The 25,430-nt window shown below is 37.0% G+C and overlaps 1 protein-coding gene across 1 annotated transcript in view; it reads left to right on the forward strand.

Annotated features, from left to right (window-relative positions):
• ELOVL4 (ELOVL fatty acid elongase 4) overlaps positions 1 to 10,623 on the forward strand; it is a 31,244-nt gene extending 20,621 nt beyond the window's left edge. Inside the window, exons 2-6 of the mRNA XM_019729570.3 lie at positions 174 to 361; positions 1,524 to 1,604; positions 4,891 to 5,062; positions 5,984 to 6,111; positions 8,412 to 10,623. Coding sequence (XP_019585129.1) covers positions 174 to 361; positions 1,524 to 1,604; positions 4,891 to 5,062; positions 5,984 to 6,111; positions 8,412 to 8,684 — 842 coding nt within the window. The 3' untranslated portion in view covers positions 8,685 to 10,623. The remainder of the gene's footprint in view (positions 1 to 173; positions 362 to 1,523; positions 1,605 to 4,890; positions 5,063 to 5,983; positions 6,112 to 8,411) is intronic.
• Positions 10,624 to 25,430: the final 14,807 nt, after the last annotated feature.

A 25,430-nucleotide genomic window follows, 5' to 3' on the forward strand; every position in this document is an offset into this window, starting at 1 on the left:
AACTACTCACAAGAATTGGTCTCATTTCTTTGGTTTTTATGCCGTGTATTTTTGTTGGGACTCAAAAGTCAATGATCTGTACTTGGTCAAACTAGGAAAACTCAGTTGAAATGTTCATTTTGTAAAACATGTATTGTTTAATGAAATTTTATGTTATTTTGTTCTCTCTGTAGATAAACGTGTGGAAAATTGGCCCCTGATGCAGTCTCCATGGCCTACACTTTGTATAAGTACGCTTTATCTCCTGTTCGTATGGCTGGGTCCAAAATGGATGAAGGCCCGAGAAGCTTTTCAGATACGCTTAGTGCTCATTCTCTATAATTTTGGGATGGTTTTGCTTAACCTTTTTATCTTCAGAGAGGTAGGTAATTCCCCAGGGTTATTGGAAATTAAAAAATGAGAATATGTAAAACCAGCAATGTAATAGTGTACCCTAAGATAACTGTTAGCTACTCTAAAAGTAAATTTTATATTATTGACATTTTTCATTTTTGGATAACAAAAATATGAAATATACATAAAGCATAGGACAGTGTAAAATGGAATTTGAAGCAGACAGATTGGATTCTAAAATAATGCTTAGCTGTTCTGACATTGGAAGTTGACTTTTCTGAGACTCATTTCCCTCCACAAAACAGGATAATACCTATCTTGTTAGGGTATCAAAGATAAAGGTGAGATAATTTTCGCTTAGTGTTTAGCACATATTAAGTACTCAGTAAAAGGTTGCAGCTATTTATTTATAATTCCTATTCAGAAGTTTCAGGTTTGTAAATGATCTAATTATACAGATGTAAAATAGCAATTTCAAGTTAAATCTTATTACATAATGTATTGGGGTTGGAAGTAAAATGAGTTAACTGTTATACAACCGGTGCTACTAGTTGTCATATAGTTTTCTGGGCACCAGCAAATTTTCGTGATATTTTGTAAGGAAATCCTAAGGCTAGATTGACACAGCCATTTTTTAAGTTAAGAATGAAAGGCATTTGTTTCCCAAAAGACTCCTCATTAACATTCTATATGAACCCAGAGAACTGCACTGACGATGCCAGGAAAATAAATAGTACTCTCCTTTAAAAAAAAATTATTTTCTTTAATTGTCATCTTAGCCTACAGAATCTTAACTTGGTAAAAACAAACAAACAAACAAACAAACAAAGACTTCTATTTATTTGGAAACTTTTATCTAATTTGTTAGATGCAAACTACTCTGGATCAAGAATAGAAATCAATGCAACTCCTATATCTGAGTCATGGTCAATCAAAATTTCTCCTAATATTATGAAGTAGATAGAGCTGATGTCTCAGTCCAAAAGTTTAATGTGATTTTTAATTTAGATTCGATTTTAAAATAAATTGACAGTACATTTTAGAAATTCCAACACATTAAATGTTTAATGCATTTGAAATTTTTGAAGATAATATTGCTTTTTAAAATAATCTGAAAGATTGCATATTATATTTAGTGTTTTTAAATGCTGTATCTATTTTACTCCAAATATTATTCCCTTTTTTTCCAGTTATTCACAGCATCATATAGAGCAGGATATAGCTATATTTGTCAGAGTGTGGATTATTCTGATAATGTCAACGAAGTCAGGGTAAGTACATTAAAAATACTCTTAATTAGTCGAAGTGGGTTTAATTTTATGGTCCCCAATCTGTGAAAAATGTACTTTAATGTAGTGGTTAGAGTGTACTGGATTGTTTTGAGTCAGTAAAGCTATGCTTTTTTTAAAAGCACATAATTGAAAATCTGTTTTCATACATGAAATCTGTCTTTCGTGTGATGGTGTGAGAGTGAATATGTGTTGGATTACTAGAATGCAGTACTTAAAAAAAAAGTTCAATGTTTAGTGTAAATATGATATTTTATATTTTTGTTGTTTTGGGTCAAGAACTGAAATTCATAAAGAGTCTAATTCATTTGTTAAGAAAGTTTGAGGGAAAGCACATTTTATAAACTGTATAATGTTTCTTAAATTAAGTATAGCACAATTTGTATAGATATAGTCTCAATTTTTATTATATTTGCAGAAAAAGAAATCACTAGTAACATAATGGTATCATATTTTACCTTCCAGTCACCTATATTAGTAAAATTACCATTTTACTCAAGTGGAAGAAATAATAAATTACTTTATTTGATTAAGTATGCATTGAACTCCTCTTGTGTACTGTGGTTCATATTAAAAATTATATACACATAAAATACATATAAAAAACATATAGATGTCTTTTGTTACATGTACTATACATATAGTAATAATATAATATGTATTAGCTACCCTTGAAAAAAAAATAGTCTTTTGGGTTGGACAATATAAATACCGTGTTTCCCTGAAAATAAGACCTAGCCAGACAATCAGCTCCAATGCATCTTTTGGAGCAAAAATTAATATAAGACTCGGTCTTATTTCACTATAATATAAGACCAGATGTTATCTAACATAATGTAAGACCAGATCTTATATTAATTTTTGCTCCAAAAGACGCATTAGAGCTGATTGTCCGGCTAGGTCTCAGTTTCGGGGAAACACGGTACTAATGTTCATCAAAACCCAAGACCAACAACCTGCCTTAATGTACTTAAGATTGTATGTCTTCACTTCCCTATTAGCTTATGTGCTGACGAAAAATCACTCTTTTGGTTGCCATATTGGTTTTATTCATTCACTGTATATGTACTGAACATCAGTCATAAGCAGATAGCGTGAGGGGCACTGGGGACAAAGGTGAAAAGACAGGAGATCCCTGCCTTTGTGGAGCTAACATTCTAGTGAAGGGTAGGAGAGGCAGACAATAGTCATGTAAACAAATGGTTAACAAGAAAATGAAATGTGTGATATGACCGAGAGAGAACGAGAGGACTACTTTATTTAGATTTTCTGGCTAGGAGAAATTTTCTTCTGATAACCATATTGTCCGAGAACCTCCTCAGTGGAGAACTGATTTCTGTGGTCTCACTTGGTTTGGGGAGAGGAAAAGGAAAACGTGTTTAACTTGCTTTCTTTTACGGAACTGCTCTTAGAAAAATCCCTTGGGTGAAACAACATACTAATGTTTTTAGGATAAAGTTTTAAAAACACCACTCTGGTAATTGAGAACCGACCCTCCTGGCATGCATAAACAGTCAGTTCTTTAAAAAATTAGCTATTGTGAGAACTAATCAAGGAGAAGAAAGAACCAGAGATTCACAACAGATTGCATTTGAAATTTTCATCCCTTTGTCTTCTCTTCTCTAACATTAGATGTAGTAGAATAAATGACTCAGGACTCGTTTTTGTATTCATTGTCATAAACAAGAAGTATCACTTTTCACTTTGATGTAGCTATTTAGATATGTCTAATGCAGTTTAAAAACAAAAGATAAGAATTATTTATTACTATGCATGAATCATGACTAATTTAGAGGCCCAGACGGGGAAAAACACAAGACATCTCTTACCTTCTAGATAAAGCTTACTATGCCAAAATGGTTATAGTTACTTTATTTTAAAGTACTAACATAATAGTGGATATTAAATACAGTGTTGCTGTGAGTAGTTAACTAATTCAAGCCTATTTTCAACTTATTTTATCATTTTCAACAATATTATTACCCAAGCAAATTCAGTAAATAATTCTCAATCTGTAAATACAAGACTTTATTTTTTTCTTTGGCCTTTCTCTTTCCTCTTTGCCCATACTTAATATAATTTTGCTTTTTTAAAGCAAAAACCGAAACCAAAACGAACAAAACCCCGTGGTATCCAACATATACAAGTATAAAATGAGGAAGGGATCTATCAGCTCTAAAACATGTAAGCCTGTCTCTGAATGAATCTCTCAAACCCCTGACATACAGAGATTTCTTCAGATGTGTACTGCTTTCTTTGTTATTTGTACATAGGACATATATGATAGAAAATACTTGACTTAAAGAAGTTCAGTTTAGCTTACTATTACAGTAAGATTCTCGTAAAATATCTTAAACATGTATGCAGAGGGCACCTCTCACTGGATCCTTGTATCCTTAATCTCAGCACATATAGTAAATAATCTTTCTGTACCATCTGGTGTCTTAATTAGAGCCCAGGAAAAGAAAAGACTTATTCATGTAAGCAGGATTATATTTACGACCTAGGAAAAATTTGTTGTTTTTGTTTGTTTCAGTCTATCATTTTAAAGATTTTACTGCCTAATAAATACTGTGTTTCCCGGAAATAAGACCTAGGCGGACAATCAGCTCTAATGCGTCTTTTGGAACAAAAATTAATATAAGACTCGGTTTTATTTTACTATAAGACCCGGTCTTATCTAACATAATATAATATAAGACCAGATCTTATATTAATTTTTGCTCCAAAATTCGTATTAGAGCTGATTGTCCAGCTAGGTCTTATTTTCGAGAAACACGGTACAAACTACTGTGATTAGGTACTTACTTTGCTGCACATATTGAAGTGACACAGAGTCCCTAACAGAGACCAGTTGCCACACATAAACATGGTTGCAGGACTATCTGAAGTATAATATAAGCTAAACATGAACAACTGAAATACCTTTACAAAGTAAGTACCTCAGGTTCTCTATGAAATTGGAAAACAGCAGTGAGAATGTGATTCCAGCTCTGTATTCGGCAGTTTGGTTGCACGGGAATCCGACTGTATGACAGACCAAAATTTTCTCTAAATTGTTGGTACAGAGTAGATATAGACTTACTCTTTTCTTTCATTTTTCCCCATGGATAGATGCCTAGGTTTGACACCTACTTAGGCAAAAATGATTCCATGACTCATACATTTTGTGCAATGAAAATTATTTAGGATTTATTTACAGTGGGTCAAAAACTATATGACAGTGTCGTTCTGGTGTTTATAGCATGATTTTCTTTTCTTTTTACAGATAGCTGGTGCTCTGTGGTGGTACTTTGTATCTAAAGGGATTGAGTACTTGGACACGGTGTTTTTTATTCTGAGGAAGAAAAATAACCAAGTCTCTTTCCTTCATGTATACCATCACTGCACAATGTTTACGTTGTGGTGGATTGGAATTAAGTGGGTCGCAGGGGGACAAGGTGAGCATTTTCAGGAACACATCTGCATGTTTAAATTATGTAACTGTGTTATGTGCAAAGTAATGAGAACCTGGGAATTTGACTTGGTTTATAATTTAACTTGCTTTCCTGGTTAATTATTTCCATGTTCATTTCATTTTGAAGAAACTAAAGCTTTAGCTTTTTATCTATGACTACTTTAAAAGTTTATGCCCCAGAGATGAGCATAAACTAATCCTAAATGCAGAGAGTAATATTTTGATGGGGAGCTCTTCTAGTGATTCTGATCCAAAGGATACCAAGATAGAACTTCTCAGTCTGAAGGCTCTATCCCTAACCCCAGCCCAGAGCCCACCCCTGCTCTAAAATAGGCCTTATGTCAGCCTGTTTGTTCTTACTCAAAGGAAATTGTATATAGTCTTGTTGATGTTCAAAATCATCTGAATTCACAGTTGAGGCTCATTCTTTTAAGTTCACCTTGCTACTTTCCATTTAATTATTTAGAAGCCTAAGAAGTGAGTACTGGTTTGTTGTAGATATGTATATTGGCACATCTAAAGGCAATGAGACATTTACAAATGTACTTAAACAATTATATGTACCGTGACATTTCCCCCCAAGAATGATAGAATAAAAAGTAATACTTCTGTATTGGGGCCTACTTAAACCACTGGAGTACCCCATTTAAAAACTTGCTGCTTTGAAATTCCCTTGCATTTGAAGAACCGCCCTTTTTATTTATGTTTAAAAGACTAAATCTGAACTTTAAGCATACCTAGCATGATCTGAAGAGAAGACTTTTCCTTTAGTACTATTTTATAATTTGTCTTCCTAATCTGTATTCAAAATTGTTAGAAAATAATATGGATTCATTTATTTCATGTCCAAATGGTTTATTGCCTAATTAAGTTTTCTGTGTCTTGTAATTCTGTTTTCCTAAAGCATTTTTTGGAGCCCAGATGAATTCTTTCATCCATGTGATTATGTACTCATACTACGGGTTGACTGCGTTTGGTCCATGGATTCAGAAGTATCTTTGGTGGAAACGATACTTGACCATGTTGCAGCTAGTGAGTTAAATGCTTCTAAAATTTCTTATGGTATAATACTGAAAATGTTTGAGTTTATTAATTGTGAAGTTCTGAGTCATTTTGGACAATTTTCTATTACAAAGTCGACTATTTCTGTGCCCCAGCTGTGGGAGTTGAGGCTGCTTTGCTCTGAGCTACCTGCTCATAGACATAGTTGTCATGGCCACTTGCTTTTTAAACATCCTTAAGAAGCTAGACACAGGTCTTGTCTAAGAGAAACATTCTTTAAAAATATCTGTGAAGTGGATGAGTAAAGATCTAAGATCTAAGCACGTCACAAACTACACAGACTCAGATATAATCAGAAAAATAATATAACTTCTTTCTCAGGTAATTTCTTTTTGTTAACTTAAAATATTATTGTTACCACCCTTCATCCTGCCCTTGCTTAAATTTTCTGTTTGCTGTTTTATTTTTCAGTCCTTGTTAATAGATCCCATACATTTAGAAAATAAAAGTTGAAGAAAAGGCCTAGAGCCAAGAAAGGGGCAGGGTAAAGGAAGGGAAGAAGGACCAGAGAACTCCTCTTAATTCTCTAACACACAGTACTTAAAGAGCAGAGCTACGTATTTTCAATTGCTAGTCTTTAGAGCAGATGATGTTCAGTACATACCCCTGCTAGGACTTCATGTAGGATTTGGGTGCATCAGTGTAACATTCAGAGCTAGGCACTAACCCAGTAATCAAACTGGAAATCCAAAACCAACCTGGTAGCTATTCTTTAAGCCTCGGAATTTATTATAATTTACTTTAATCATAGTGTGTACATAATTTTATCAGTGGAATCACATTTGGAAATATTCATCTCTGCTTTAAGTTGCTAAACAGCTGGCTAACCAGACAGGAAACACAACTTTTGGGGAATGCTAGTTGTGAAGAATTCATTTGTAACTAAAATGTTACAAAAAGCTTCCTCCAGTTTTTGTGTAAGCTGTTTGTAGTTTGTGTAATTCATTTCTCTTAGTAATTAATAAGTGGTTCTGAGAAAATGAAGAGATGACAAAAGTCACGTGAATTATTTATATCTATTTTGTTGTGTCCTGCACCTGACTCCTTGAGCGATTCCATACGCAATCACACCCACATACACACCCTGTTTTGGTGATGCAGGTTCTAAGAACCATTGTGAAATCCAATGTTCTTAAAATCTGGATTTTGCCATGGAAAATTTTAAGTTGTTTAGTCAGATATAAATTTGGGGCTTACATGGAATAAATTATTTTAATATAATAATTAATATTGATAATGCTATCCTAAAGAGAAACCAGAATTGCTCATTCCAAACAGAATGTTAATTTTATGAAGGATAGTGTATTTGCCAAGCCAGAAGTTCTCACAAATTTATCATGTAAATTAATCTTGTGAAAAGGTAACCCTTGTTAACACCATGGAATTCATAATATTTATTTTGAACCTCATTCATTTATTGACATATTAGAATTTAAACTGATTTGCCTCATTAATTAAAAGATCTTAATTTTGGCTTTTGTCCTTTAAAAACTCTTAAAGTTAAAAATGATTGTCTCCTTTTGCAGTTATTCTCAAATACCTACTAAATTTTACCCCAAATCTTAATTTTTAAAGGATAGTGTTACTTTAAATGTATATTACCTGTCTACCATTCTGTAAGAAACACATAGTGAACCATTTTGATAAGTTTATTTTTAAAAGTATGTATACCAGCTTACTGACATTTTTGTGGAAACAAATCAGTCTAAAATATGGGAGGAAAACAGAAATTCAAGAGTCCCTACAATACTGTTTACTCTCTTAGGCCATTGACATTCCCTCTTGTTAGATGATATTATTCAGTATTATCCAACGAATATTCACTGAGTCCAGACGTTGTCCCAAGGACTCAAGAATCATCGGAACAACACAGGGCCCTGCCCTTTGGAGTTACATTCTAGTGGAGAGATGGGTGATCCAGAACTCACCAAATGCAAAAGACAATTTCAGATAGTTGTAACTCTTATAAAGAAAAAAAAAAACAAAAAACCCACACAACACAAAGACACTTTGGTTAATGGGATTGAGAGGACCCACTGGGTGGAAGTACTTTAGTTCTAGTCATCAGGGAGCCCTGGCTGAGGAGATGGCTTTTGAGCAGCGACCTGAAATGAGAAGGAGCCAGGTGTGGGAGCCAGAGAACTATTAAACTTTGGATAATGTGGCAAAATTGGGGCCCATCTTAGCTAAATAGAAGATTCTGATGTTGTTAAAAGTGGTCTACTATTCCCAATAAACACATCCTGCGTTTTTGTTCATTTGCTTTTCAGGTTCAGTTCTTCGTGACCATTGGACACACAGCAATGTCTCTGTACACTGATTGCCCCTTCCCCAAATGGATGCACTGGGCTCTAATTGCCTACACAATCAGCTTCATATTTCTCTTCCTTAACTTCTATATTCGGACATACAACGAGCCTAAGAAATCAAAAACTGGAAAAACGGCTGTGAATGGTATCTCAGCCAATGGTGTGAACAAATCAGAAAAACTAGTGATAGAAAATGGAAAAAAGCAGAAAAATGGAAAAGCAAAAGGAGAGTAAATTGAACTGGGCCTTAACTGTTGTTGACAGTGAGGAAGCTCCCATTTCATATACAATTTCAGGGAAAACAAGCAGATGAGGGTTTGGGAGTGGGGAGAAAAAGGCAAATGTGCTCCTATGTATTAGTAACCTTTAGATTGAGTAAAGTGTTAAGTATGGTACCCGGATGTTTTATTTATGAAGTTTTTATTTTAAACATTTTTTTTTTTTTAATTAGCTTTGTTGTCCAGACCAAAGCAATCATTATGTGACTTTGGATGCTCTCCCTCTGCTCACATCCGTTTGTCTAGCGCATGAGCTTTTTCATGCATCTTATATGCAGTCATTCTTCAGTCTGATGATCACAGAAACATGGTCTTTATGAGTTTTTTGGCTGAGTTACTAATTGCCTACTGATTAAAATCCATTACCTTACATTTTCTGGTCCAAAGCTGGAAATGCAGGTAATTTAAAATTTGCACATTTGAATTCATTTGCTGACTGGAATGGTTGAATCTCTCCACCTCTAGTCTAAATATACCCTTTTGGTTGTAATTCAATTTTTAAAAATCTGATGATCTCTGTAGACTTTTAGAGGCTTGATGATGATGGTGTTGGTGAAAATAAGAAAGAATTACGGTAAAATCCTGTCTGGTGACCCAAAGGTCACCATGACTTATGGCACAAATCACTGTGGGAAACAATTTTTTTGACGAAAAGGCAGCCTTTCAATACTTCTATTAATACCAGAAACATTATGAAAATTAAGATTATTGTCTGATTGGAACATAAAACAACTCATGTCCTTATTAGTAACATCATAAAATAGTTACATTAATGTGCTTTTAGAAGACAATATGTTGATATTTATCAGACTTTCCTTGTTTTGATTTGTGGCTGTTACCGATTTTTCATATGTGGAAATATACCTACCTCTTCTGTTGGAAAGAACATTTAAAATTAAATAAATTTTAATTAAAAAATCAAGGAGTCCTCTAATGTAAATTTTGATATTAACTTTCAAATTCACTAGTTTTTGTTTTTTGCTTTTTTACAAATAGCATACTTTTCTGTGAAACTATCCTTCTCTTTCAATGTGTTTAATTTTGGACTAATGTTTTCCTTGTGACAAAGTTGCAAGACCTTATTTATTAATGAGATGTGAAGTGTAAACCCATCTTGGTGCAATATTCTTGACTCCTTGGTGCTAAAGATCACTAAATTCAGTGCTTGGTTGTTAAAAGGTGTTAACCGTTAAGACACAAAATGAATAAAAGTGAGAGTAGTCAGAACCAGAAAGTTAAATTTGCTATTTACAAATGAAGTATTTCATGTAATGTAAATGAACAACTGGAAATTCACTAGGGAAGAGAACTTGTACTGTGTCTTATTACATAAGTTAAATTGTTAGGGGATGTTGCACAGGGATCATTATGGAAAGAGAAAATGTGACCAAAAAAGAAAAAAAAGCATGAATATTTCTAAGTATCCCAACATGTCAAATCTTCATGTGCAGAATGTATGCTGTTTGTGCAGACCAACTATTTCAGAATATTTTGTAAACTATAAAATATTTATTGTGCATTAAAATTACACACCCCCTCTTCCCCCCAAAGGCATGCAGTCATGAGGCCTACAGAAAATTTGCAACACCTATGTGGTTTGGTCTAAGAGGATTCAGCACCTTTGTTTTTGCTGCTCAGTGTGTAATGACTAGAGACTTGTAAATCTTTGTGAATATTCTGTACTAGTTCCCCAGAACTATTAATTCCCTGCTACCTGATTTCAGCACAATAAATATACTACTGCAGTGGGAAAATGATATTTTTGTTAATCAGTTTATTATAATGTAAATTATCTGCTAGATGCTTATTTATTTGATTCAGTTGTTAATATTCTAAATTCTGCTGCTAATTTCTAATATAGAAAAGAAATTAAACAAGAACTTGGGTGTCTACAATTTCTGGTAAAAATTTATTTTTTTATGGTAGCATATTTTTACTTCAAATATTAGTTGCCTTTGGAAGAACTTTTGAGTCCAAACACAAAACATATCATTTTCTTCTATTCTTACATTTGTCATTTCAAATGTAAGCTTTAACACTTTTTAATGTTGTGCTTTTTTTTGTTGTTCTAAAAAATAAAGTGGGGAAGCTCTTGTGTTCTTATGTTTAAATCATTCAGTCCTCACTGTACCTAAGGTGCTTTATCAAAGATGATTTTAAGACATGATAAATGTAGCCTTTTCTAGTAGCTTTCAGAATTTCTCTATCATCACACTAAGTTGCATGCCTCAGACCTAAAAATTCAGTGAAGTAGGATGGCATCCACTTTTTCATAAAACTTTGTCACTAAAGAAAAATTTTCTTAACATAGAAAACTAGGACTTCATTAAATATTTGCAATGACCAGAAATACCTAAGGTATGTAACAGTGCATTTTCCAATAGAATCAATGACTGTAACTGTTCTTTTTTTCCTCTTTTCTGTGTTACTCTTGACTCTGTTTTGCTGATGGACACTGACTGATGACTAGTGTCAGTATTAGCATTATTACTTTAGTCATTCTCTTTTTCTCTCCACACACTCTCTAGGTATTCAAAAGTATTTTCACATGGATTGTTATACTCACATTTTAGAACATAGAGTCTAGCTGTATTTTATAGATTATTAGGAATACTTTTATTTGCAGTTTTGTTTCATATATGCACCTCAGTTACCCTATAAATAAGAAAGAGAACCTAGAGGTGGAAGTGATTTTTGCTATCTTATCCATTTGATAACTTAACAATTCAGGCATTATGTATTGACCATTGGGGCTGAACTTTTGAATCTCATCATCATTAGAATGCAGCATCATGCTGAGCTGTTCACACTCTCTCAGCTCTTTCCTCGTTATAGCCTTAATTTCAGCCAGCCATGTTCATAACACTGTCCTTACTGAGAAAAAGACGATTGCAGATGTATGGAGTGTACAGTGGATGCCCAGTACAGACCTGGGAGACTTAGGTGTAAAATCTTGCTGGATGGTAAATAGAGCTGCAGACTTGACAGGCACGGTGATGCTGATCTCCGTACACAGGAGCCCAGCACCTGAGCAGTAACCACAAAACCTGCGGAATGAGATTGGTCACCTGACATTCAGCATGCAGGCAATTTTGACAAGTAACCATGGAAAGCAAGTCCCTGATAGTGTGTTTTGGAATCCATGTTACATCTTAGGTATTTTACTAGGCAGATGACATCTGAACGTTAGCTGTGAAAAGGAATGGAAATAGACACAGATTCCTTGTTTCAAAACTCTATAAATCAAGTAAGTATTAGAAGTTGGTTTTCCTAATATAAAGTACAAAGGGAAGGCACAGCTGTGAATAAAAAGACACAGCTTTTTAGTATTTTTCAAGTTTTTAAAATAGGAGGGTAGAACATAACTCAACGTTCCTTAAGGAGATTGATACATAATTGATACATAGAATCACTACCAGAATAACACAGATTCTAGAATATATCACTAAAAGGGCATTGTGACTTTATGAAGAAGGTGGTCAAAACTTTCTTTAGATGATGATTAATTAACAGGAATTTTAGGCAGGCAAGGAGTGATCTGAGTTATCCCTTGGAGTTCTTTTAGACTTACAGGTCTAGGTTTTGCTGTATCCTTTGAGAAATTAAATGTTTTTTCTACCTGTTAAAAAAAGCAAAAAAACAAAAACAGGTCTTAAGTCTTCTTTTTTTCTTTGTCTTTTTCATTTTACCACATAAAGCCATATTTACATATTCACATGTGAACAAATTTTTCTTCATACTTTTGTTCTTTGGAGATCCATCTGATCTTAAATAGAAATTCAACTACAATTTTATTTTTCCCATTCTCATAGGTGAGGTTTTCCCAGGGAACGTGTCCTTAAAGTAGTATCTCCTTTGAGAATAAATACATACTGAACCCACACCACTTGATATCGGTCTACCTAATTATGATAATCTAATGAGCTCTCAGAAAGTCACATTGTAATCGAACATCTACACAGAGCCTATGTTTAAATTCAAAGACATTCTATAAAAAATCTTGGAAGGTTTAAATAATACAGCCATTTCTAAAAAGATTGGGTCTTGAAATTATTGGGTATTTCCCAATTTAACTACAAGACTGTGAGTTAAAGAGTATTTTGTCTGTCCATATACTCCGTCCGTCTCCAGGTATCCCCGAATCCTCTTCTGCAACTTTAGAGAAGCCAGTTATGTTGTTCCTTTTCTTAGTCATAAAATTTTTCTTTGAATTTGCCAGGGGGAAACAGGAAAACATCTAGTTGAAATTCCTTCTTTGTCATCCCTGATGCATTATAGTTAAACTGAGTTTCTCCTCCCTGTGAGGAAGCTCTCCTACGAACCAGTCTTTCAAGAATAATGATTACCTAGCTATTTGGTAATGAGAGGGTGGGTAGGTTATGAGTCTTGCATGGCAGGTAGCATTATGTTAGTGACATTCACGCCTCAGCTTTGAATGTGGCTTGTGTTCTAATTTCATTAATCTGGGAATGAAATACAACATTTACATTTTAATAAGCATACTATATAGTTAGGATTTATCAGCTGAACACAAACATTTGGATTTCAAATATTTTCTGAGTTCAGTTCTCCTAGTGAATAATAAAGATGTCATATGGTCACAAAAGAACAAATAAGTGCTCATGAAAACTATATTTAACAACATAAATGCTTGAAACTACAGGTACTACTGAACCCTATATATACTGTTTTTTTCCTATATACACATATCTATGACAAAGTTTAATTTATAGATTAGGCACAATAAGAGATTAACAACAACTAATAATAAAGTAGAACAATTATAGAAATATACTGTAATAAAAGTTATGTGAATGTGCTTTCTCCTGTAACTTTTCTATTTTTCAGTTCAAACCTATACCTAACTTAGCTTTACCTAAAGTAAATGGCTTGGTGTCACTCGTTTCAGGGAATCCTTTGCTGAAGTCTTCCTATAGGCTCAATGCTTTCTTGCTCAACACGTTGTCATCAGTTACAACATGTTTTCTATTCATGTCTTCCACAGATTTAATGCCTTTTGCTTCTTCACTAAGCACTTATTATTCACTGTGGCCATAACTTTTGCAGTTTGACGTGTGACAGCAAAACTAGCAGGAATTTATTTTTCTTCCCAATTTCACAGATGGAAGATTCATTTTTACCACCGATCTTAGCAACCTCAGCGTATGATTTTTTTTTTCTTTCCTTAATTAGAGAACTTTCACCCTTTTACTTAAAGGAATCACCTTACAGCTTTTCCATATCTAAATTGCCCAGCCTCACTACTATCACTTTGCGATCATTAAGTAAAATAAGATTTGTTTGAACATAAGGACCCCGATAGCATGACAGGCAGTTTGATAATCGGGAGGGCTACTATGTGATTAACAGGGTGGGGAGCATGTACAGCACGGATACACTGGACAAAGGGATGGTTCACGTTCTGGGCAGGCGGAGTTGACCGTGTGAGATTTCATTATGCTACTCAGAATGGCGTGCAATTTAAAATTTATGAAATGTTTATTTCTGGAATTTTCCATTTGATATTTTTGGACCATAGCTGACAATGGGTAACTGAAAGGGCTGAAAGTGAAACCGTGGATAAAGGGGGACTACTATAGCTATTGAAATTAAAGCCTTTGACAGATCAAGTGGCTGCTGCATTATAGTATTGCGATGGAAATGAGGAATATAAAGCCTCGAGTGAGATGGCTGGTTCTGGTTGCCCCGCAGAGCTTACAGAAAGAAAATTAGCTTCTGTTTGAAATTTTTGGCTACCCTAAGAGGCCCAGCTCTATCTCGTTGCTTCCGATCTGAAATGTCTGGAAACAAGGTCCAAAGTTTGATCCAAAGTGGCTTGCAGAATTACAACTTAAGTTCACAGCCTCAATAATTTCCTAAGTGAAAGTTGTGGCATTAATTGGGAAAGGATGGGAGCCAAAGAATTGGAATGGGGACACTTTGGGTAGATTTGGACGAATCTGAGAACCTGAATCTCTAAATCCTATTGAATATCCCTAGCCAAGAAAAGCAGCCCTCTTCCCTTGTCAGATAGCATTAATCCTTCGTTGCTTGAGATCCTGTAATGACTTTAATCAAGGTAGCTACCTTCCAAAGGGATTCTGGTCCTCCTTACGCCTGCCTTCTACTCTTACAATACCATCAAGTCTGTAAGGAGAAATAGAGCATGCCCCAGGGGAACAAGTGCAAAATCTGCCCTGAGCGGCCATAACTTAGAATTATAGAATTTGACTAATTTTTACCTGTAGAAATGTGTAGGAATAGAGTCTAAAAGTGCTAAGAAAGCAGAAAGAAACATCTTTAGTTGGACTAAAATTATTGATAGAGGTGCACTTACGAGAAATTCTTAATTTGAGGATATAGAACTATAGTGAGGAATAGCTTATTGATTTGTCAGTTGTTCAACTAAAACCTGGAATCACTGGCAACCTACATTAAATTGAGATATAATTTAGAAATTCCTTGAAATAATGGGGAGGAGAAATCCAAAGGCTTAGGGAGTTAGGAATGTTGGAGATGATTTATCATGTGCACCTCATTTGATGAGCCCCTCACTGTTTTGAGAAATACATTGGTGAATGTACATTGGTAATTCATCTTTGAAAAATTCTGTAGTGGATATTTTCTGCAGGTTGGGGATGCTAGAGGCATTTTTCTCTACCGTCTTAGGTTTGTAACCGAAACCTGTGAGTTAAACTGATAAAATACAGATTAACAGGAAGAAAATTTGTAACCTTTATTGATGTTAATATTTTTATTTTTACATACATGGCTGCTTCATGGAAAAGAAGTGAAAACACAAAGAAGTGGTTAGACTCACGGATATATATATATACCATTTTAATAAAAGGCAATAAATTGTGGAGGAGTGACTACAGACAAAAGTAAAGGAAGTCTGGGCTTCTAGGGCTGATAAAGTGCGGGAAAGTAAGTAGGAAATATATGGGGGAAACTAATAGTAGATAAGGGTTATTTCACAAGTTTGATTTATACAGACTCAGTGCCATTTCCATTGCCAGTGACAAGGGAGGGAAACAGCTAGCTCCACAAGGGAAATTTATGCCCTTCTGTTAGGCAGATAGAGGCAGGGCAGAGAGCTCTTCCTGTGCCTCTTTTTTATCAATTGCCTTCAGCTCAAAGTAGTCTTTATGTCAAAGTGGCATATTTGGGGGTGACATATTCTGACCCCCTTCAGGATGATGAGGGAAGAAGAATGCTGTCTCTGACATGGGTTCCCTGACTTCAGTAGGAATGATGGTATTACAGATTGCCAGAGGGCGAAGGGCAGTGCTGAAATGCCAGAGACAGAGTGCATATGGTTACAGTAATGAGCAGCAGAGTCAGAGTGGTTATTAGATTGGCTTAATCCATGAGTTTTTATGGTGGTGGCTAATTTATTACGACGTCTCTAGGACTGAAATGGATAGGCAACTTACTCAAGTCCTACTGGATCTGACTCTAAAATTAGTGCACACAGGCCTGGCTTGAGTCACCACAATAGAGAAGCATAGCCCCTCACCAATTTCCGTATCGAAGTCGGTTCATAGACACAGAGCTACTTAAATAAATGGAATCTTGGGCTCCCTTGAGGAAATTCCCTGGGAAAATATCACAAGAATCTACTATAAATCCTCCTCTTAGCTTTCACCAAAAGGAAAGGAACATAAGCAGACTATGAAGGGATGCTGATTTCATGCCCATCATTGGGCACTCAAATTGCTATTGTGGTCACCTTCAAAATGGGTGCATATGTCGGCTAGATGATAAATGCAGTTTGGACAGAGTCCATTGCACAGTGAGCCCAGTGGGTCCCCAAACCTACCCTCTCCAATTCCTGATTGTAGAGTTCGATTAGACAATCTCAGCGTCTGGCTGAATCTCCGCATTGGTTTCTTATCTCATAGAATGAGGGCTACTATGATATGAAGGGCCAAGTTAAAGCTCCTAACATATCTCCTCCTTCTTGAAACAGTGGATCAAAAGTAATGTCACATTTCTGGGTGAATGTCAGAGGTTCATGCCAGCATGAAAAACATGAACGATTCAGGGATAATGTCCTTTTTTGATCGTATACCCATTTAACTCCTATTTGACCTGAGCAGAAATTGGAGAGTCTTGGAGAATGACAGTGGATTATCATTTACTTAATCATGTAACTCCAACTTTAATGGCCATTCCAGATTTTTTCAATTAACTGAAGCAAATCAACATAATTTTGGTATTTGAAATTCAGCTATCAATCTGTTAAATGTTTTTCTTTTCCTTTCCAATAAAGGGATAAAAGAACAGTTTCTTTCACCTGTATTCCTTCAGTCTTACCTCAGGATAATGTCAATTATGCAATATTCTGGAATGATCTAGGAATCTTGTTTGTCTCATCATGACATAAAACATTGCTTTGGTCCATCATGTTGATTGGATGTGGTGAGTAGGAGGTAGCAAGTACCACAGATTCCTTGGTAAGGAACATGTGTGCCAAAGAGTGGGAGGGAAAAACAACAACAATGTAAATTCCAGGGTTGTGACTTGGTAGTCCGGTCGTCTGCAATGGGTTGCGATTTTTCCTCCTCAGTGAAAGACAATTGCTACCTTTTGTCACCCATCATTAAAGAGGTCAATGATTGGTAAATCTCACTGGACTTTGGAAACAACATATATATATGTGACAGTGCTATACTGACCCACTCACCAAGTAGCTGATAAGGCTGCCAGTTCTGAATGGGGCCAGAGTAAAAGAAGGTTTTGTTACTACTATGGACTGCAGTGCAAGTTACTCTGTTATTTGAACCTTAAGATGCAAGAGATCAAATGGTGCTTGAAGTGTCTAGCAAAAAGTAATCCATTTAGGGGACCTCTGGTAAGCCTTGATTTAGAATTACAGTGCAGTCCTCTAGGGTTTTAGAGCAAAGACATGACATAGTCTCCAAGTAATTATTCTTTTAAGAAACAGATCCTGGATTGCTTTTGCACCATGGTAGAAATGTGTCATGTGGGGTCTCTGGTCCTGCTCCCCACATAAGAATGCAGGACATGGTGAGGCCAAAAAGGAACACCCACGGAGCCATAGGTAGGGGAGTCATACCACTATAGTCTCGCTGGCGGCTGGGTTGGAGATGCAGGAAGCAGGAGCCATACTATCCACAACCTGCCATCCACTTCTCTGCAATCCGCAATCCACACTCCACCGCCCTTGCTAGCTTAGCCATGGCAGTTATATCAGTGGCTAATGGCTAACTGGTAACAGCTGATGGCCAACTAGTCACAGCTGATAACCATCAACTACCTGAGCCAGCACCTTTCCACGTGAGGCCGAGAGCCTGGAAACTGCTCTCAGGGACTCTGTCCCCACAAAATATATGTTCTGACCATGGAATATCAAATGATCCTGTAAGTTGATCTGCCTGCCATGGACTCGGTATTATCTGATCCACCATATCATAAACTAGGATGTGCACAGCAGCACTCCTCTATCAAGTGGAAGGCTATGAATGCACAATTAAGTGCCATGAGCAGTACTTCAGACTACCATTGCATCACTCCTGCTGCATTGCCACTTTTTCCTCAATCCACATCTTTGATCTCTTGAAAGTTCCTATGACTTGTTAGCCGATTGTGTCTGTACACTTCTGATCCACTGTGCCTTGTTTTGTGTCCTAGGATCTTGACCCACTTGAGCACTGCATTGCCTTGGCTCTGTTGCCAGCTGGCTTCCAGTTGGGTCTAATAAATAGGAGATCAACAGGTGGATGAAGAGAGTGGGTACAACGTCTCTTTCATGCTCTCTCCCTGCTTCAGTGTTGCATCTCTGACCCTAGCTGTCTGCCTCCACAACCACAGGCCCTGCTGGAAAGACTTTCATCCATTGTTTTAATTCTTATTGAAGTCCAGGAACACTGTTTTCTTCTCTTGTATCTTCCCTTCTAGGGGTGATAAGAGCATCGCACTCTTGTTGGTATCTGGGTAACTCATCATCCTCTGTTCCTTTAACCTTACCTACACTTCTAAAAACAATCTTTTTATTAAAAGCTCTTCATTTAAATCACCTGGGATAAAATTTTAATTCCATGACTGGGACCCTGAAAGAAAATAATTGAGCCTGGTTTACAAACTATTTCACATAATATGCAAACAGAAGCTGGATATGGACTGTGGCAGCATTATAGCTTCCCTTACGAGTGGCCCTGAAAGCTGTGTGGAAGGCAAATCTTCCCAATGAAAGCGCTGTGGGAAGTACATCTGGTTGCCCACTTTTACTGGAAATTTATAATGGTTTGGCCAGATGTTCAAGGATTTGGAAGGAGTGAAATAGAGGATTGGTGACAAGAAGTTCTGAGAAGCTCTGAATATGACATTTTTGTGTTCCATGAAAATGTCCACCAAAGGCACCCACTGTAGAAGAGGCTTTCAATAAACAGAGGAACAGCATGACCCATTCTGTGGCTCTTAGTCAGACTCTTTTCCTAACCATCCCATGTTTGCTCAATGGGTTGATAAACAAAATCAGCAAGATGGAATGTAATGGGTTGAATGGTGGCCCCAAAGATATCAGGGCCTAATGCCTGAACCTATAAATGTTACCCTATTTGTAAAATGGGTCTTTGTAGATGTAATTAAGTTGAGGATCTTGAGAAGATAACCCTGGATTATCTAGGTGGGCCCTAAATGCCATTACAAGTGTTCTAATAATTTGGAGCTAAAAGACACACAAAGAGGAGAACGTGATGTGAAGACAGAAGCAGAGATTGGAGTGACACAGGTCAGGAATGATGACAGCTACTAGAAGCTAAATGGAGGCAAGGAATGGATTCTTCCCTAGAATGTCCAGAGGGACAATGGCCCTGCCAACACCTTGATTTCAGAATTGAAAGAAAAAATTTTTGTTGTTTTAAGCTAACAGCATTGTGGTCATTTGTTCCAGCAGCCACAGGAAAATAATATACACAGAGAGGGAGTTTATACAGGGGCTCAAACAATACAGACTTCTCATCAAAGCTGATCTGGCTAAGGCCAACAGCAGAAACAAATGCTGACCTTGTAATATGGAACCATACTTGGAACAGCTAGTCACTTGGCAACTCCTGTTATGAAGAGGGCATTAGTTTGTTCCTACTAGAGTAACACTTACTCTGAAATGAATTTTCCAGCAACACCATCCATTTGTGGACTTACAGAATGCTTTATTAAACAACATGGTATGCCACAGAACATTGCTTCTGATCTGGAAAATCATTTTACAATAAAAGAAATGAGGCAATGGGCTTGCACCCATGGGTTTTAATTATATATCCATGTATTAGTCAGGATAGGCTAACTACTGTAAAAAAAATGAAATGGTTTACTATAATAAACACAATAAGTTGATCATTTTTAAAATTCTACTTCAGATGCACTTCACAGTTCAATAGAGGTCCGCAGGGCAGAATGGAAGGCTTTGCTCCATGCAGTAATTCAGGGATCCCAAGTCTCTTTCCTTCAACTGGTCTGCATTTAGTCACATAGATGGTGTTAGGGAAAGATTGCTCAGAGAATTTTATGGAGGGGGTTAGTTGTTACTGAGCAAACTTTGGAGATGACAGTCATCAAATACAACCTACACTCCATTGGCAGGAACTCATTCAATTGCAACATTTAAGAGGAAGGGACACTGAGAATTGTAATCTAAGTGTATTTCCAGGAAATGAAGAAATGTATTTATGAGCGTCTGGTCATTATCTGCAACATACCATATACTCTATCTATCTCTCTGAAGCATGTGACCTTTAAACTAGTAAAATGTCCTATGAACACTGTTATGAACCTAGCATGGAGACAACAGTTTGAGAAGCTGTAGTGCTTTCCTACAAGGTGCAGTACATGCTCTGAAATCAGTCACAGATGTATGGCACTAGGGTTTAGCCAGAACACTTGGGTTCGGGAACCAAGTGATAGATTTGAAAGTGGATCCTTTCATTATTATGCCTATATGCAACATTTAAAAGTTTTTATTTTTGCAACTTTGTGCTGTGTTGGTTTAGAGATCTTAGTTCCCAAAGAAGGAAAGTTTCCACTGGGGGATACAATAATGGTTTTACTGAAGTTAAAGTTGATACTGCTACCTGGAATTTGAGGATTGTTATACCATTGCACAAATAGACAAAGAAGAGAACACAGTACTAGCTGGGGCAATTGTTGCTGCAAAATGGAGGAAAATAGGTATATGTCTGTAACCTAGACCTTCTTTGGTGCCTCCAAGTATCACATGGCCAGTGATAAAATTTAATGGATGCCTTTAGCAATCCCAAAGAGACAGGACTATACCTTTCAGCAATGAAGGTTCTGGTTACACTACCATGTGAAGAACCTTGTGCAGTTTAAGTTATGACTGAAGCAAAACACAGAATGAGCTGTGGAAAATTAAGTTAACCATGCTATTTATGGTTTTATGACTGGTTGCAGGAACAAGATCTGAGATCATTTTGCATATTTTTTCTTGCTTTTTGTTTATATTTGTATGACTTAACCTAAAATTTCCCCCTTTCTTTTTCCCTTCCTATTTGATATAAAGCATATTAATGGTGGTGAAATTTATGATTTATTCTTTAAAGGATATCAAAGTGGGATTATAACTGAACTGGAAGAGGAATGAACAGTATCACTAGATGCAGTGAATAGACTTTGAACCTTCTCTTTTTGGAGACAGTGAACACATTTTTGTTTATATGAAGGGCAATTGTATTATGCAAGATTGGGAGCATGTTATTTTTGCTCTGGTTTTTATTTGGAAGATAAACACGAGCAGAAGATTATGGATCCTGGGTAGAGACACAGCAGACTGTGCCTGATATTGTCTATTGTCATGTGCACCCTTTCTTATCCCATCTCCCAGAACACAGATTGCACGGGTTGGAGTGCTAAAAGCCACGTTTCCAGACTTCCTTGAAGCTAGAGTCCTGGATCTGGCTCATATTATGCCAATGAATTGCATTTAAGTGAGTTTTTTGGAGCGAGAAGGCAGCTGAAACAGCTCAGCGTTAACACTGAAAGCAGCTGGATCCCATGTTCCGTCATTTATCATCAGCCTCCTTAGTGTGGAGTAGCTGTGATGTCATTGATGGTGGTAGCAATGGCAGAAGCAGTTTCCTGACCTCTGACTCCCAGCCACAGTAGTGGTTCCTTAAATTACAAAATATTTGGTGGCTTCTTGATTTCTGTTCCTCCAGACCTACACCATTATGTAAGTACACAACTTTCTCTACTAAAACCCTTCTGCTTGAAAACATTAGTTTCTGTTTCCTGCATGGAACCCTGAACAGTACAGATGAATACTAAGAAATTTCACAGGCACCTGTCGTGCGGGAGACCCTGCTCGCTGCGCCATTTGTCGTGCGGGGCGGCCTGCGGGGTCTCTGCTCCCGCTCCCCACATAAGAACACAGGACATGGTGAGGCCAAAAAGGAACACCCATGGAGCCATAGGTAGGGGAGTCGTACTACTATAGTCTCGCTGGCGGCTGGGTTGGAGACACAGGAAGCAGGAGCCACACGATCTGCAACCCTCACTCCGCCGCTTGCTGGCTCAGCCACCATCTTCTTGCTAGCCCCCATTTTTCTGCTAGCGTAGCCACAGCCATTATAGTAGTGGCCAATGGCTCATTGGTTACAACTGACGGCCAAATAGCCACAGCTGATGGCCATCCAATCACAGTTGATGGCCATTTACTACCTGAGCCAGCACCTTTCTATGTGAGGCCGAGAGCCTGGAAACTGCTTTCTGGGACTCTGTCCCCACAGCACCTAAATTAAGTACAATATGATATAAAATAGTATTATTCTAAGAAAGCAATGGCAGTAAAATGTCATATGGCTCTATCATTCTAATATGATCATTCTTATCTTTGATATGCTTTTTTCCCTTCCTTTGCCCAAGTTTCTAACTAAATATTGAAGAAATGTTTCTCTATACTTGAAGGGGTACCAAATAATTGGTCTGACTTGGGCACACACGTCTCAGCACAGCCCTGATTCGTAGACTTCTTGTGCCTTATTTTGGGAGTTTCTTTAAGATCCTAAGACAAGGTCTTGGAGGCAGTTAATTTGAGCATTGATTCCAGGAAGCAGGAGTAAAAATGGGAAGCGAGTAAGATAGGGAAAGAAGGAAAGGCAATAAAGGGTGTATTTGAGTTTAGTTACCACGGGGGCAACTGAAATACAGTTCTGTTGGGAACTCTCTGACTGTCTTGCGGGAGACCCTGCTCGCTGCGCCATTTGTCGTGCGTGGAGGCCTTCTCGCCGCGCCATCTTTCAGGCGGGGCGGCCTGCGGGGTCTCTGCTCCCGCTCCCCACACAAGAACGCAGGACTTGGTGAGGCCGAAAAGAAACACCCACAGAGCCATAGGTAGGGGAGCCATACCACCACGGTCTCACTGGAGGCTGGGCCCACCGGACGCGTGACCAGCTATCCGCCTTTCCGCCAACCAACTGACCTACGACTCTTCTCCACTCTCTCCTCTGTTCCTCTCTCTCGTCCCTCCTCTTCCGCTCTCTTTGGCTCTGCTCGGCTCCTCGGCAGTCCTTCGTAGCCGCAGCAGTTATACCAGCGGCCAATCGGCTAACCGGCCACAGCCGACGGCCAATCAGCCACAGCCGACGGCCATTCACCACCCGAGCCAGTACCCCTTCACGTGAGGCCGAGAGCCTGTAAACTACTCTCTGGGGCTCTGTCCCCACACTGACAAAGCATAAAGAAATGCTAGAATTTTGTGTCTGGAAAATGGAAGACTGAGGCAACCAACTAAGATTTCTGTCTCTCACTGGTTACCCTGGGGAGTATTAACTGTATCTGCACCTTCCACCCCTGACTTCTGGGATATTCCTGTTCTTAGGCCAAACAGCCCTGAGATAGAAGACTAAGAGAAGCAGCAAAAGCACTTGAAATGGGACACTGCCAGTTTTCATGGGACTCCGTTACAGCGCTGAAATGAGAGGTAGGTTGAGGGAATGTGGTTCTGAGCAACAAACACTTGTACATATGACTTGGCTCTCAAGAACCTTCCCTTCTTTTTAAAGATTACTCTCTGTTTACAGTATTACTTTACCATGTATAGTTGTTCACAATATTCTCTAGGCACACAATTCATTGTGTAATCCAGGGTGCTTTTTTAGAGTTACATAGTGATGTTATGATTAGCTGATTGCTTAGAGAATTTTTATAAGAATTTGTTTCTTGTCAAGAGTAGTAATCTGGTAGAACTGAATACTTAAAAATTTCTAAGTTATAAGCGTGTACATATAAAAATAAAAAAGTATCCAGAATCTTATAATAGAAATCATCAACGGTCTCTCTCACTCCATTCTTCTCCAGCCTCATTTGTGTTCCCCAGAAGCAACCATTTTTAACTCTTTCCAGTTTGATTTCTTCTGCTAGTCTCTTATTTGTAGTTCTAAATATCTTCTATCTTCTGGTAGTCTCTTATTTATATTTCTAAATAATAAATATGTGTTTCTTGCTGTTTCTAGATTTACCAACTGGAGGCATTATGTGTTGAATTCTGCTACCATAAATGAGAATTCAACTCAGTTACACCACACCCACCTTGCTTAAGTCTAAACGATATACTTGTACCTCTACTTTTCCCATGAGCTACAGAAAGTGTCTTTTGATCTCACACTTTGTAAGATGCTAATATAACTGCTCCCATATTTCTTTTCTTTCCATCCCTCCTTTGTATTTTTTATGTGTATTTTTAATTCAATCCTGTAAATAGTGATACTGTTACATTCTATTCAGTTATCATAATTGTCATCATACTTTGTTTTCAAGATTATTCTAAACGTAGACAAATCAATAGCAGGCATTTGCACTGTTTACACTATGTCAATTCTGTGATCTTCAGAACAAAGTACTGTGCCCAGATTTTTCTTTTCTTGGACAGTTGTTGTTTTTCTTTGATTTTTGGATTGTCTTTCTGTTTCTTGATTTTTCTCTCTATTTTTCAATGACTCAAGTATACTATAAAATCTATGGAATCTCCTTTTCTCACACCTTCAAATATGAAGAGTGTGTTGCTCTCTAGGCCTGTTGTACAGCTATCATTCTAGTAATTCCCTTCATTTTTCATAGCGATTGTAACTTCTACTTTTGTCACTAGGTTCTTCTTCCTTGCTTTATTCTCTAGTTTTTCTGGATTATATATTTTCCTAAGATGAGTTACATGGGTGGTATATTTTCTGAGTATTTACAACACTCAAACTGCCTATTCATGTGCTTAATAATTTGGCTAAGGGCACAGTTTTAGGTTGAAAATCAATATTTTTTTTCTTAGAAATTTTGGGGGAAAAATATCATTATCTTCACATGACTAATGTTGTTTATGAAAAATTGAATGCCAGTCTGAATTGTATTCCTTTGTTAGTGACCTGTTTTCTCTTGTCTGTTTTCTTTAGGTTTCTGAAATTTCACATTGATTTCTCTAGCTGTAGTTATTTTTTCATGTATTCTTCTACACACATGGAAATCTCTTTTAATTTAACAAAATAGGTCTTTCTTTAATTCTCTTCTATATTCCTACAATTCCTTCCCCTTTTATTTTCTTGGACCTTTCTTTCCAACAATACCATTATTTGAACATTATAGTACCTGAATTGGTCCTCTGAATCCCTTATGTTTGCACTAATATTTGTTTGTCTTTTATTTCATAATTCCACAATCTGGAAAACTTCCTTGA

The sequence above is a fragment of the Rhinolophus sinicus genome, chromosome 2 (genome assembly GCF_057876585.1).
Source record: "Rhinolophus sinicus isolate RSI-liver-muscle chromosome 2, RSI-T2T, whole genome shotgun sequence".
In the NCBI taxonomy this organism is placed as follows: Eukaryota; Metazoa; Chordata; class Mammalia; order Chiroptera; family Rhinolophidae; genus Rhinolophus; species Rhinolophus sinicus.